At 36.2% G+C, this 13,877-nt stretch overlaps 1 protein-coding gene across 4 annotated transcripts in view; it reads right to left on the reverse strand.

Annotated features, from left to right (window-relative positions):
- LOC763365 (tenascin-X) overlaps positions 1-13,877 on the reverse strand; it is a 90,601-nt gene that overhangs the window by 58,837 nt on the left and 17,887 nt on the right. For 3 of the 4 annotated variants that reach the window (XM_030972281.1, XM_030972280.1, XM_030972283.1), the window contains exons 15-24: positions 13,438-13,749; positions 12,764-13,042; positions 10,938-11,222; positions 9,477-9,767; positions 8,314-8,592; positions 6,667-6,951; positions 6,042-6,332; positions 2,478-2,756; positions 1,589-1,867; positions 57-362 (exon numbers count right to left, since the gene is read on the reverse strand). In XM_030972281.1, coding sequence (XP_030828141.1) covers positions 57-362; positions 1,589-1,867; positions 2,478-2,756; positions 6,042-6,332; positions 6,667-6,951; positions 8,314-8,592; positions 9,477-9,767; positions 10,938-11,222; positions 12,764-13,042; positions 13,438-13,749 — 2,886 coding nt within the window. The remainder of the gene's footprint in view (positions 1-56; positions 363-1,588; positions 1,868-2,477; positions 2,757-6,041; positions 6,333-6,666; positions 6,952-8,313; positions 8,593-9,476; positions 9,768-10,937; positions 11,223-12,763; positions 13,043-13,437; positions 13,750-13,877) is intronic. The other variant, XM_030972284.1, reaches the window with a different exon arrangement.

Below are 13,877 nucleotides of genomic sequence, written 5' to 3' on the forward strand. Positions count from 1 at the left end.
AAAAGCAGACAACAAACTTCAAAATAAGGAAAGGAATGAAGATCTGTAATACTCACTAGGCCTTGTCCTGAAGCCTTGTTGAATAGGCTCACTTTCCCCTTCTGAATCAAATGATTTGATAGAAACTTGATAATCAGTTTCAGGTTCAAGTCCATCTTGTTTAAACCTCCTTCTGTCACTACTTGGAACACGCTGTGTAAACTGATTTGGGTTGGCCTCAGTGCCCATGTTGACAACATAACCATCTACATCATTGGTTGCAGGTTCCCAGTTCACTGTCGCTCTATCAGGCCCTTCTCTGATTTGCATCCCATTTGGAGGAGACCTTTCTGCTCCTGGACTTGGCCTGGACTCAGATGCTCCTTTAGACATAGAATAGATTGAAAGCTACATTAAACTAGATGGACCCTTGACTGTGGGTAGTCAAAAAATGATGCCATAGAGTGATTTTACAAACCAAAACAGAAGCAATTTTTAAAATTCAAGTTTGATTGTAATCCCTTAAAGGGTTCTCAGAATGTCTGTCTATCGGTTTTAATGATAATGCGATAATTGACACTGCATTGCATTCAACATTATATTCAGATTAGACAGAAATTCATTGTAATGTTTAAACTATTTTAAAAGGCAATTAATGGAATAAGCCATAATGCTACATTACTACTACTACTACTTCTAATAATAAGATATTTCTATACCACATATTGTATAATGCCTCTAGGCGGAGTAGAAGGAAAGTAGAGGATAAGTAAAGGAAACAGCATTTGCATTACAAATTACATCACAAATTACACCAAATCAATTAACACTAAAACTTTGCAAACGCAAATAACATATATACATTGTATCCCATGATATGAGATCAGTGTTATATATATTTGCCATTGGGTAATGCTAAGTAGAGCCTTTCTGTTTGTCTGATATTACCCATATGGAGGAATAATAAACCTGACTTATTGTATGTGTTTGAACAGCTTTTTTTTTTTTTTTGGGGGGGGGGGGAGGATCTTACAATAACAGACACCATTTTCGTTTCACAAATGCTTGCACCTCTTCAACCATGCCTAGTTTAAAAAAAGTAGTAAACACAATACTCTCTTATGATACAAAAGTTGTTTTCCATTTCACTCAGTTTTAGGTGAAGAGACTGATAGAGGATCATTTCGGTCCTTAAGTGTTCCCAAAAACTTATCTATACATATAGTTCACAGCTGGTGAAAAAATTGGACTAACATCTTTAGTTTTTTTCACAAATATCTATGCTACCAAATCACATTGTTTCATGGTTGACTTATGCTCTGTACACTGATCTTCACTAAACACACAATTAAGATTTGGTAGTGGAGCAATATGTGATTGAATACAAGCGTAAACCCTACATTTAGGTTTTATATTTTACCTTTATTTTTTTTTCTCCCTGGAAAGTAACTCTGATACTTTAATCAAAATACTTTGCTTTTCATACATATACATGTATGTGCAGATATAGATAGGTGTACCAGAGACTACTAACTAGAAAGGCTAGACTGCTTCCAGCGTCATCTGCCATAGTGCACATTCCATGTATTCCAATACAATTTACACTCACTTGTCCTAGCAGCCTTTGTTAATGGTTCACTTTCTTCAACTCCTGCAGTAGATACTATGTTAACTTGATAATCTGTGTCTGGGTCTAGACCTGGGAAAGATGCCCTTGTTGTTCCACGAGGGACTCGCTGTGTGAACTGTCTTGGGTTAGAAGGAGTTCCAACATCCACCCTGTATCCGTCAATATTGTCTCCTTTTGCTTCATCCCAACTTACGTCCAGAGAATCAGAGCTTGGGTTCACTTTAGAACGGGCTGGGCGTTTTGGACGGCGGTTGCGTCCTACAAGACAATGTCAGAATAAACTTTCACGATCACCTGCTCAACTCACACATTTAATTACATGTGAAATAACTCACAGCATATATGTGTCTTTTGAATAATCAGTACAGTATTCTTAAACTTATGAAAATTAACTAACAATTATTTTCAATGCCTCAATATGATGATCAAACTGTGATAACATCCATGTTACATAAGTAGATTATAACATTAATGTACCTTTGCACCAATAAGATAGTTCAAAATACTTTATGCTATCCACAAAAGCTGAGCGCATTGGGCATCCCAAACCGGCGAATCAACTATGATAATTTAAGCAATATAAACACTGCCTAAAAAAATTATATAAAGTTTAAGTGTGTGTTCTGAAAGGATTTTCCTCTGCATACATCAGTAAGTTGGTTCATTAAAAACCTGCTACTCTATATTGTGTGTTTATTAACTAAATTTAGGTTTTTGAGGTTTAATAAACAATAAAATGCATATCATTAATTAAGCTTGCATGCTGGGTAATTATCTAACTGGTGCAAAAAAAGATGACACAAATTAAAAAAAAAACCATGATCAGTAATTACTCAGAACAGATTTAAGTATGGATATGATTACTTACTTGTTCTTCCTTTCCTTCTGATTGGTTCACTATCCCCTGATGGTGAGGTGGAATATAACTTGACGTCATAATCTGTATCTGGGTCTAGGTCTGGAATGGTGAAATCTCTTGTGCCTCGAGGGAAATTCCAAGAGGCCTGGTTAGGTTCATCAGGAGTCCCAACTTCAAGTCTATATCCATTGACATTTTCATCATCAGGTTCATCCCATTTGACTGCTATTGAATCGTAGCGTGTATTTGCCTTGGTGTTAACTGGGGGTGCAGGGCCTCGACTTCGCTCTGCGAACAAACAAGAGAGATGGAATCATTTGCAATTACTTAGAAATATGTAATGTAACTAAATATTCATTAAATTCCTCAAAATGATTTGCAAGACATTTTGATGAATTGATATTTCTACATATATATATACTTGTTCCTAGCTCCCTATCTCTATTCACTGTTTGACTCTGTGCAAAACTAATGATTTTAGTTTCTTGTTAAACAATGCAGAGCGTTCTACTGCTGATTTAGACAACACTAAATTCACTCTCCTATATCCGTTGAATGATCAAAGTGATCTCATTAATCATACTCTGATCATACCTGTTCTTTCAACACACTCAAAGAACTACGAAATATAGCCGAGACAAAAAGAGCTTACTTCAAAGCTTCGAAGGTGGTGCAGGACATCTTATTGATGCTCTCATGCACTCACGCTCACATCTAAACTAATTCTGTATTATACTGAAAGTAAAATGCAAGTCATGGAAGTGTTAAGTAGCCTAATGCTGAAGCTGAACTATGATTTTTCTGTAGATAATTGTCACGCATCATGCTGAGCAAATCTTGTCAGATCTTAACAATTAGATTAAATCTATATCTTCAGAGAAGTTCTGATCTATTCTAGATCTAGTTTAGATCTATATGTAGTTGACTAGTATTAAAGGGAATAGACTTTAACACTACATTCTTTTACCTTCTGACTTGCTCTGAGTTCTAGTTTTTATGTGTATGCAAAACAATTTTGAAGACATCATTATCTTGCCTGTTGTAATTAATTTGAAAAGGCAATGTTGTTGTGCAGGTCATGTTGTAATAACTCCTTAACAGAAGAATAAATAATTCTGCAGAGAACAAAACACATTCCAACAAGAAGTTGTTTGTTTTAAGTGTTCAGGCTACACAGGGAAAAAGCATTGTATAATAAGCAAAAACCAAATTCCATGTAGTGGAGTTACAGAATACAAAAAAGCAATAAAAAACAAAGAAGCATTATTTGGTTATTTCAAATAAATTGAAAACAACTTTATGACCTAAATTTAAAAGCATAAGTAGTAAATTTTATGTTTTTCTCAAGAAGTTTTGAAGCCTCTATGTAAATATGTTAATGTAAATAGTTCTAGAATTATAAAGCACTTTTTGTAATCATTAATACGCATTAGGCCTATTATTAAATAATATCAAATAAATACTATTAGATGAAACATACAGAATAAAAATTGGTCTGCAGAAATACATTTTTAACATTGAATATATATTGAAGCTTTGAAATTCCCAATGAATAGTACAGCAAGTTCACAGCAAGAAAGACAGTTAGCAATACGAGTAAAGAAGCAGTTATTTTGCTTTTGTAAAAAAGGCATTAATCAGCATAATTACTTAATGAAGCGAGTTGGCTCAGTTGGTTAAGCGTCTGCCTGTCGAACCAAAGATCGTGGGTTTGACTCCAACCCAGGCGGATGACTGAAACCTGCGTTGTGTGTTAAAGTGCCCCTCCCATCTCATAGAAGCCAGGCTATGTCAAAGTGTAAAATACTCCGTCCCTCGGATGTTAAATGCATGTTAAGAACCCACTGCATTATTGGTGTAAGAGTAGGGGAAAGCCCGGTTTAGTGTACCATCTGCACACCCAAAATTAGTTATTCCGGGGGGGGGGGGGGGAGACACAAGGGTTACCATGATTCAGTTAAGCTTTTGCCTTCCAGACACAGGTGAAGCCAAATATTGAATAACACACATGTACACCTTTGTGTAGAAGTTTTGAACCATCACAAACAGATAGGTATACATACACACACTCGAAGCCAGTTGCATAGTCTCCTTCAAAACTCAGTATGCCTCGGACAAAAATACATTGCATAAAGCTTTTTTTAATATACAGCAGAAAAAAGAAAAACTTATACAATGACAAAAGTTTTATTTTCTTTTATTTTAATGCATAATTATCAATTAAAACAGTGCATTAGAATTCATTATTTTTCCAGGGGTGATAGTGAGCACTAAAAAAAAAATAGGTTTTTTGTTTTCCCCTCAACCACGCCCCCCTTGAGTAAAAAAAAAAAAAGACGATTCGCGGGGAAAAAATGGCATCTAACAACATTCCCCCCTTTCAAGTAAGAAAATTGAGACAAACTTGGGAAAATTGGGGGGAAAATTGGGGGAAAAATAGGGAAGAATAGAGATAATAAGAGGGAAATCGGGAAAATCAGGATAAAATAGGGAAGGAAAAAAAAATTGGTAAAAAAAAAAAAAAAAAAAAAAAAAAAAAATGATTTTTTTTTTTTTTTTTTTTTTTTTTTTTTTTTTTTTTTTTTTTTTTTTTTTAAATCGGGAAGAAAAAAAAAATCGGGAAAATATCGGGAAAAATAAAAAAAATCGGGAAACCGATTTAAATCGGGTTTTTATCAGGCCTGTTTTTCTTAAAAGCAAAAGCATTTCTTAATACCTTGCAATAGCATGATTATCACAGCGATTAAGCATTTCTTTGAAAGAGGGAGGTTTTTTATATTCTCTGCAAAATGTATAACTTTTCATACAATTGTTCTGTAACTGTATCATAAGCCATAACAAGTTAGTACTTAACACACTTTAATAGTTATGATAGGATACTCTGCAATCTAAATGAGGCTCTATTTTGATACCATGTACCTTCATATCAAGTTTCATTGAAATCCGTCAAACATTACTCAAGTTATCAAATGGAAGCCAAATTTCTAAATAATTACCTTTTTTCCTGCATATTTAATGAGCTATGACCTTTGACCTTTGATTTACATACTCAAAATCAAAACTTAGGCTGTATTTTTATACCATGTACTTCAAATCAAATTTCATTAAAATCTGTCAAACATTATAAAGTTATTTAACGGAAACCAGATTTGTTACCAACGGAAGGACGGAAGGAAGGATGGACGGCAGCGTTACTACAGTATATCCCCTCCGACTTCGTCAGCGAGGGGATAATAATCATATGTGCCCATTACACGCAAACCTATTGATACATGTATTTAGTGCATGCACAAATTTGCAATCTTCTTTGGTACTGCCCTGCCCCCGCATCCGATGGTGGATATAATCACACGGGAAACCTCAAGTGATAGTTCCCTCAACATTTCACTGGAAATCATGGATGGAATATCCATTCTCTAGAACATAGATATGTAAATGTATACAATACACCTAGACCACTATGGGAACATAATCAAGAAGTTTCTCATCTTGCTGGTAATTTCCATTTAGTTAATAAAACTATAAAATAGACTTCAAGCAAGAGTGATTGCAGTGTATCTTGACAGTACTCACTAGGCTTTGTCCTAAACCCTTGTTGAATAGGATCACTCTCCCCATCTGAGCCATATGCCTTGACAGAAACTTGGTAATCTGTACTTGGACGAAGGCCCTTTTGCCTTAAACTTTTGGTGGTCTTGGGAACATTTTGAGAGAACTGAGTTGGGTTGCTTGGGGTCCCTATGTCGACAGTGTAGCCATCAATGTTATCACTTCCTGAGGGATCCCAATTAACTGTCACAGAAGAAGGTTCTTCATCCAACCGCATACTATTTGGAGAGGAGATGCTCTGCGGACTAGACCTCTCTGTAAAGATACAAAGCAACTATCAGTTTGTGGAAATAAATATATTTCAAGCAAAGAGGATTTAGTATCATGAACTTCTACATTTAAGTAAAATATATGAAAATTGTGACCCAACTGGGAACCCAATTAATCTAATTGAGTCTGATTATGCTTGGCTACATTACAACCAATCAAGTGATGATCATTGAGAGAAGAAAAGTACCTTTGGTTTTTTAATGGCATAATTATCCGAGGCAAAACATTACCTATACCTATAGAACATTTAATATCTAGGTTCTTCAAACTTTTTGAATGCCTTAACTTTTTATGTCTAAGGCATGACTATCATACTCACGTGTTTTAACAGACTTTCTTACAGGCTCACTCTCTCCAGTTGGTGAGGTGGATACTACACTGACTTGGTAATCTGAATCTTCATCTAGGCCTGGAACACTGACTGAATTGGTTCCTCGAGGGATTCGCTGAGAGAATTTTGACCGAGGATTGGATGGTGTTCCAACATCCACCCTGTATCCATCAACACTTTCATCATCTGGATCTTGCCAGTTGACATCAATGGAATCAGGCCTTGATGAAGTTGCTCTAGTGCGTTGGGGGCGTTTTGGACGCCGTGTTCGCCCTTAAGGAGACAGTTATAACAAAAATTTCAGTCATGGATAATAGGGACATTGCAAAATTCTAATTTCAAATGATTTAGCCCTCTCTTATAACATGATATTAAAATAATAGAAATAATGGTATAAAACTAGCAGTAGGAATACTCGGGTGTAAACAAAAAACTAGATGGAACTTCGACTGCACGCAGTCGAAAATGATGCCTCTGTCATAGAGCAATTTTACAAACCAAAACAGAAGAAATTTTTCAAATTCAAGTTCAATTGTAATCCATTAACAGGTTCTCAGAATATCGTGATTACAAGCAATTTATATACATATATGACCCATTGATCTTTGACCTCATGACCCTAAAATCTACTCAGTTCATTGGCTCTGCAAGATGTCCCGAGTTAAATAGTAATCCATGTGTCAGTTCTAATGAGAATGCATTCACAAGCTATTTTTGCATACATAATGAGCCCATGACCTTTGACCTTTGACCTTATGAACCAAGAATCTACTCAGTTCATTGGCTCTGCAGGATACATAAATGACGTAAGTTTGGCAGGAATCCATCAATCGGTTCTTGAGATAACGCGATCACGAGCTGTTTTTGCATACATAATGAGCCCTGTGACCTTTGACCTTTGACCTCGTGACCCCAAAATCTAATCAGTTCATCGGATCTGGAAGATACATACATGACCAAAGTTTGGCAGGAATCCATCAATCGGTTCTTCAGATAACGCGATCACGAGAACGGGACGTACGTACGTACAGACGTACCCGAAAACATAATGCCTCCGGCTACTTCGTAACGGAGGCATAAAAAATCATTTCACAGAGTACAAATATTGTTTTCAATTCTCGGTAGCTTCTTCTTAAAGGTAACAGATCGAGCCATTCCAGCCTGTAACTTCATTGCACATAGGTTGTTAAAGTTCTGGCTGGCTGTGTGTGTGTGTGAGTGTGAGTGTGTGTGTGTTGGGGGGGGGATAGCAAATCTGCATTGTTTATATCCATGTTTCTTTGAATGCCTATGAATTTACACTTTTTTTTTAATTGCTAGCACAGGTACAATTCTTTGAATAGTTCATATTAAGGTCACAGCTGGCTCAGATGGACTTATATAATCTTGAATTGGCATATGTGAAAATGACCGTTCGAAATAAGTGGCAAAACATGTAGATGGCAGGGCTCCCACTATTGGCTCCATCTTCCCTCTCCCTGTTCTAAGACTAGAGTTGAAAAAGAAATTTCTTCAGTGGTTAGCACAGAAAGCTCATTAAAAAATCAAATCTATTTATACTTCAGAAATCTTCTACCAGTACATGTCTAGTTGCATACAAAAGTAACAACTTCAATGTGACATAACAATACTTACTTGTTCTAGCTCTCCTTCTTACAGGTTCACTATCTCCAGATGGAGATGTAGATACTAGATTGACTTGATAATCTGTTTCTGGGTCTAAACCTGGAACATTGGCAGCAGTCGTGCCACGATCAAATTCCCTTACAAACTGGCGGGGATCAGAGGGTGTTCCAACTTCCAGTCTGTATCCATCAACATTCTCATCTTCAGGTTCTTCCCACTGCACTCCCATAGAATCGTATCTCGGTTTTGTTCTGACACTATTTGGAGACTTGGTGGTTTGGGGTCGTCCTGAAAGCACAATAACATTATCAATATTAATCTTTATCCAAACACAGATGTACAAAGCCAGCAGTATATACATCTGAGAGTATCAATACAATTACATAATGCTATCTTCTACGATACATAACTTGATACATGAATAAATCATCTCTCGTATAACTTTTCTTGGCTTTAAATTTTTGTGGTGGTTTGAGGTCATCCTAAAAGCGAATCAACCATTCTCACTAATATGCATTATACTGTATATCCAAATTTTAGTTTCAAATTCTTATCCACACACAAAGTCTCCTGTAATGCAAGCATATGAGTGTATACGAATTGAATTTAAAGAAGAGATTCAAGATGAGAAGAGTGTAACAGAGCAACAACATTTTATATATAAAAAAAAATGTATTAACAAAAAGCGTATAACAGAACCACTATCCAGCAGAGCATTAAACTGTTTATTTCTCCACTATTCTTAAAAAACATAAACATGAGAAAGAAGAAAATTTGGAGACAAAGTGCAAAAGTAGAACCACATCTGTCTTGTCTGAAAAGGTTAATTGAAGGATTTGATGTAGAAATGTGAATTATTTTCCTTGTGTTGCATGCTTCGAGAAAAATCTGGTTGTTCTCCTTTGTCTACGTTGTCTGTATAAAAAAGTCCCATTAATCTCTTCAATTGCAAGTGATAATAAATCATCTTCACAATAAGAACTTGGCGAGAAGACTCAGAATATCACAGACAGAGTGCTTTATTGGTTATAGTTCATCATACTTATTCTTGCTTTTACAATTTTTTTAATATCATAATAAAATAATTACAAGTTTAGGGAGGATCAACAACTTTTTACATCCTTAGGTTAATAGAAAACTTGAGGTAAATCATTACAAGTAGGAATACTTACTAGGTCTTGTCCTAAAGCCCCTTTGAATAGGTTCGCTTTCTCCATTTGAATCGAATGACTTGACAGAAACTTGATAATCTGTATCAGGTTCAAGCCCATTTTGCCTAAACCGCCTTCTTTCCCCACTAGGAACACGTTGTGTAAACTGATTTGGGTTGGCCTCAGTGCCCATGTTGACAATGTAACCGTCTACATCATTGGTTGCGGGTTCCCAATTCACTGTCGCTGACTCGATACCTTCCCTTACTTGCATGCCATTTGGACGGGAGGGGCGTCGGTTACCGTCACCTTCTGTGGATGTACAAGTGCATGTATTCCCAATTAAGAGCATAATAACAACATATTAGCCAACATTCAAGTTTCAAGTTGTTATTGTTCCACATTTTACAAAAATATACCGTAGACATACATATAAAATAAAAATGATACAATACATGTAGTATAAATGAGAACGTTTCAATGATTCTCAATTCATATAATAGATTAAGTAGAATGTGAGGAACCTATTAAAAATCAGTGCTTGTATATTATAGGTTCCTGGAAAATGAGTATCGTAGATGAAAAAAACATAGCAGTAGAGAAAGACGTAATTTGGAGGGGAGAATTTAAAACACAATGAAATAAAGAAATTTGTATATAAAATAATGCGTTAGCACCAATACCCAGAGTCACCCGGTTAAAATGCATGGTTAAAATGCGTACCGTATTTGCCGGCGTATAGGCCGCGGTATTTTTGGAAGAAAATATATCAAAAAGTCTGGGTGCGGCCTATGCGGCGAAAGAGTAAAAAAAAGGTTTTTTTTTTTTTTTTTTTTTTTTTTTTTTTTTATTTATTTTTTTTAGTTTTGATTTATGGCGCTATGCCTGGCAATGTCTCCCAGCTCAGTAATCAGTGTTGACTCACCACTCGGAAACTACAACTACACTAAAATTTGTCTGTCATCTTGGTTTGAAAGTAATCTTTCTAATAGATCTCAATATGTAGTTTATAATAATAATTCCTCAATTTTTTTTATATAACAAATGGTGTACCACAAGGTACTATCCTAGGACCTAGTACTCTTTTGTTTTTAATTCACATTAATGATCTTACACATTCTTCTAAAAACGACATTGTTACTATTATTTTGTGACAAGTTTACAAGCACAAATCAGCGCCTTTAACTGCACCTCGATGTTAAATGAAGGTCCTTCCCCGCGTGGGTTTTCGGCAACAAAACAACAACAACAACAACCAAAAAAAAAAAAAAAAAAAACGATTTTTTTTTTTTTTTTTTTTTTTTTTTTTTTTTTTTTTTTTTTTTTTTTTTTTTTTTTTTTTTTTTTTTAATGTCAAAATCGGGGGTGCGGCCTATACGGCGGTGCGGCCTTTACGCCGGCAAATACGGTAGTCAAAATGCCTAGTCAACCAGTATTTCTTGCAACATCTTCAAAGTAATAAAAATATAATAGTAAACTTACGAGTTCTAACAGGCTTCCTTGCTGGTTCACTCTCTCCAGATTGTGAGGTGGATACTACACTGACTTGGTATTGTGAGTCTGGGTTTAGGTTTGGAATAGAGGCCCTTGTTGTTCCAGTAGGGTATCGCCTTGAGAAGTCTCTACGTGGATCAGCAGGAGTTCCAACATCAACTCTGAATCCATCAACACTGTCATCTGTAGGTGCTTCCCAGTTGACATCAATGGAATCAGGACTTGATGAACTCGCTCTAGTGCGTTGTGGGCGCTGGGGACGTCGTGTTGGCCCTGGATGAATGAATTTTAAGAGTGTGGCTTCAATAATGTATACCCTTATGCCCATTTTACAATGTTGAGTATTTGGCATGAAATGATTTATTATTATTGATTACTATTTCAGATGAAAGACACCTATCATCTCAATTTCCCAAATACATGCAAGATACCAAATCAACTACTTAATACCCCAACGTTGCTGAATCTATATATTCAACGGGAATCCACCACCACTATTAAATGTATGTTTCAAGTTTCAAGTTTCAAGTTTATTTATCTTTCTTTCATAACACACATTATAAATATGACATGAATATAAAGGAGTAAACAGAACATGGCGTTACAATAGAAAGATGAGGTGACCTTGGTTGAAAGCAAGGCTTGTGGATTTAAGGTCCCTCATGAGTAGTTTAAGAGTATGTCCTAAAAGAACAAACTCGTCAAATAAAAAAAATAATGCGTACATTTAAATGCTTACAAAATTAAACTAACGAAACAACTGAGAAAATATTAAACATAAATAAGTACAATAAAATCTACTGACTACTAAATAATGGCTATAAACAACAGGAACAGGAATATACTACGAGCAACAGGACTGAAACACAGACAAAAACTAAACAAGACAGACAGATGAATAGATGTGAGAAATGGGAGAATTGCTGACCTATATAGCAAATAGTTTTCTTAAATATTGATCACAACTATAAATCTAGACGATATCGACTTAAATACAGTAACTTCAGTTTGCGCTTAAATACATAAATACTGACCGATTGCGCTATTCTTGGTTCAAGGGAATTCCAAAACCTAGGTCCAGTGGACCTCTAGGTAGTAAGGGCAAATTGCGTTCTAACAAGAGGTAAGTGATATGCTTGCGCCTGTCGTGTGGAATAACTATGAACTTGGTAGGTTTGGTTATCTTGAGGATACAATCAATCAATAGTGGTGGTGGATGTGAGATCCAAGTGGCCAGAGGATGCAAATTGGGGTGGATAAAGTTTACTGAGCTTGCCTCGATTCTAGCTGGTAGAAGGTTTAACGATGAGAATAAAAGGCAAGATCAATAAGGCTTGTGTTCTAACAGCGATGTAATATGGTTTAGACATTTGTAATGTGAAGACAGTAGAAGAAGGTATCTTGAGGAGAACAGAAAGAGTCATGGTACGGATGATGTGTTTTGTGAAACTGTTCGATAGAAAGATCACAAGTGAGCTCGTGGAAAGGTTGGGTCTGGAGGAAAACATTAAAGGTGGAAAAGGAAAAGAGAAGTGGATTGCGATGAATGGATTATGTTTAGAGAAGGGAAGATGATGGGCCTGTAAAATGAGGTGGGATTTGAAAGTGGATGGCATGAGAGAAAAAGGGAGAAAGGAGATTTCATGAAAAGATATGGTGAAGAAAGAAAGCAGTATGGATTGGTCTAAATGAAGAGGATGCTCGAGACAAGGAGAAGTGGCGAAATAGAATGTCATGGCCCGAAAGATAGTAACCCCTCGTAAGAGGAAAAATTGCTGACTTAAATAAATGATGATGATGATGGATGCACTCACTTGTTCTTGCTTTTCTTCTTACAGGTTCACTGTCTCCAGATCTGGAGGTAGAATACAAATTGACCTGATAATCTGTATCTGGTGTTAAGCCAGGAATATCTGCACTAGTTGTGCCTGGTTCAAAGTCCCTTGTAAATTGGCGAGGGTTCGAAGGAGGTCCAGCTTCTAATCTGTATCCAGTTACATCATCTCCTTCAGGCTCTTCCCACTCAACTCCCAATGAGTCTACTCGTCTGTTTACTTTGGTACCAGTTGGGGCCTGGGGGCTGCGGCTTCGCCCTAAAACCAAAAATCACATTTCATCGTTAAACTGGGTGATTATAGGTCTCTCCATTGGACCAGGGGTATGCTGTCTAAATATTTTGCCTTATATTGCAACAATCTCATAAGCAAGAATAATCCAACTGTTAAATAACTGGCTCTTAATATGTCTCCAACTAGACAAAAGGTTAGTATAAAGGCTGAATTAGTATACAAAGATAGAAATTGAAAGGTAGACAGACATGTATTTCAATCAAAAATCTAATCATCTTTCCCCTTTCCTTTATAAGCATAATCGTCATAATGACAAATCAGATAATAATTACAAGATTCCCTATGCATATAAAACAATACAATTTCATGACAGAAAAGCAATTTTAAATAAGGAAAGGAATAAATATCTGTATACTCACTAGGCCTTGTCCTAAAGCCTTGTTGAATAGGCTCACTTTCCCCTTCTGAGTCAAATGATTTGATAGAAACTTGATAATCAGTTTCAGGTTCAAGTCCATCTTGTTTAAACCTCCTTCTGTCACTACTTGGAACACGTTGTGTAAACTGGTTTGGGTTGGCCTCAGTGCCCATGTTGACAACATAACCGTCTACGTCATTGGTTGCAGGTTCCCAGTTGACTGTCGCTCTATCAGGACCTTCTCTGATTTGCATCCCATTAGGAGGAGAGTCTGCTGCTCTTCCTGGGGATCCACCTGTTGATGGACCTGGCCCTATACATAATTAATAGATTGCGAATCATATATCTTGTATAAATCAGATCCATAGAGAAGAAAGTTTGTGATGCTACATTTTACACATATATCCTACAATATTTGTCATTTTGACCTAATCTAGTACA

Source organism: Strongylocentrotus purpuratus, unplaced genomic scaffold, assembly GCF_000002235.5.
Source record: "Strongylocentrotus purpuratus isolate Spur 01 unplaced genomic scaffold, Spur_5.0 spur5_scaffold_6, whole genome shotgun sequence".
In the NCBI taxonomy this organism is placed as follows: domain Eukaryota; kingdom Metazoa; phylum Echinodermata; class Echinoidea; order Camarodonta; family Strongylocentrotidae; genus Strongylocentrotus; species Strongylocentrotus purpuratus.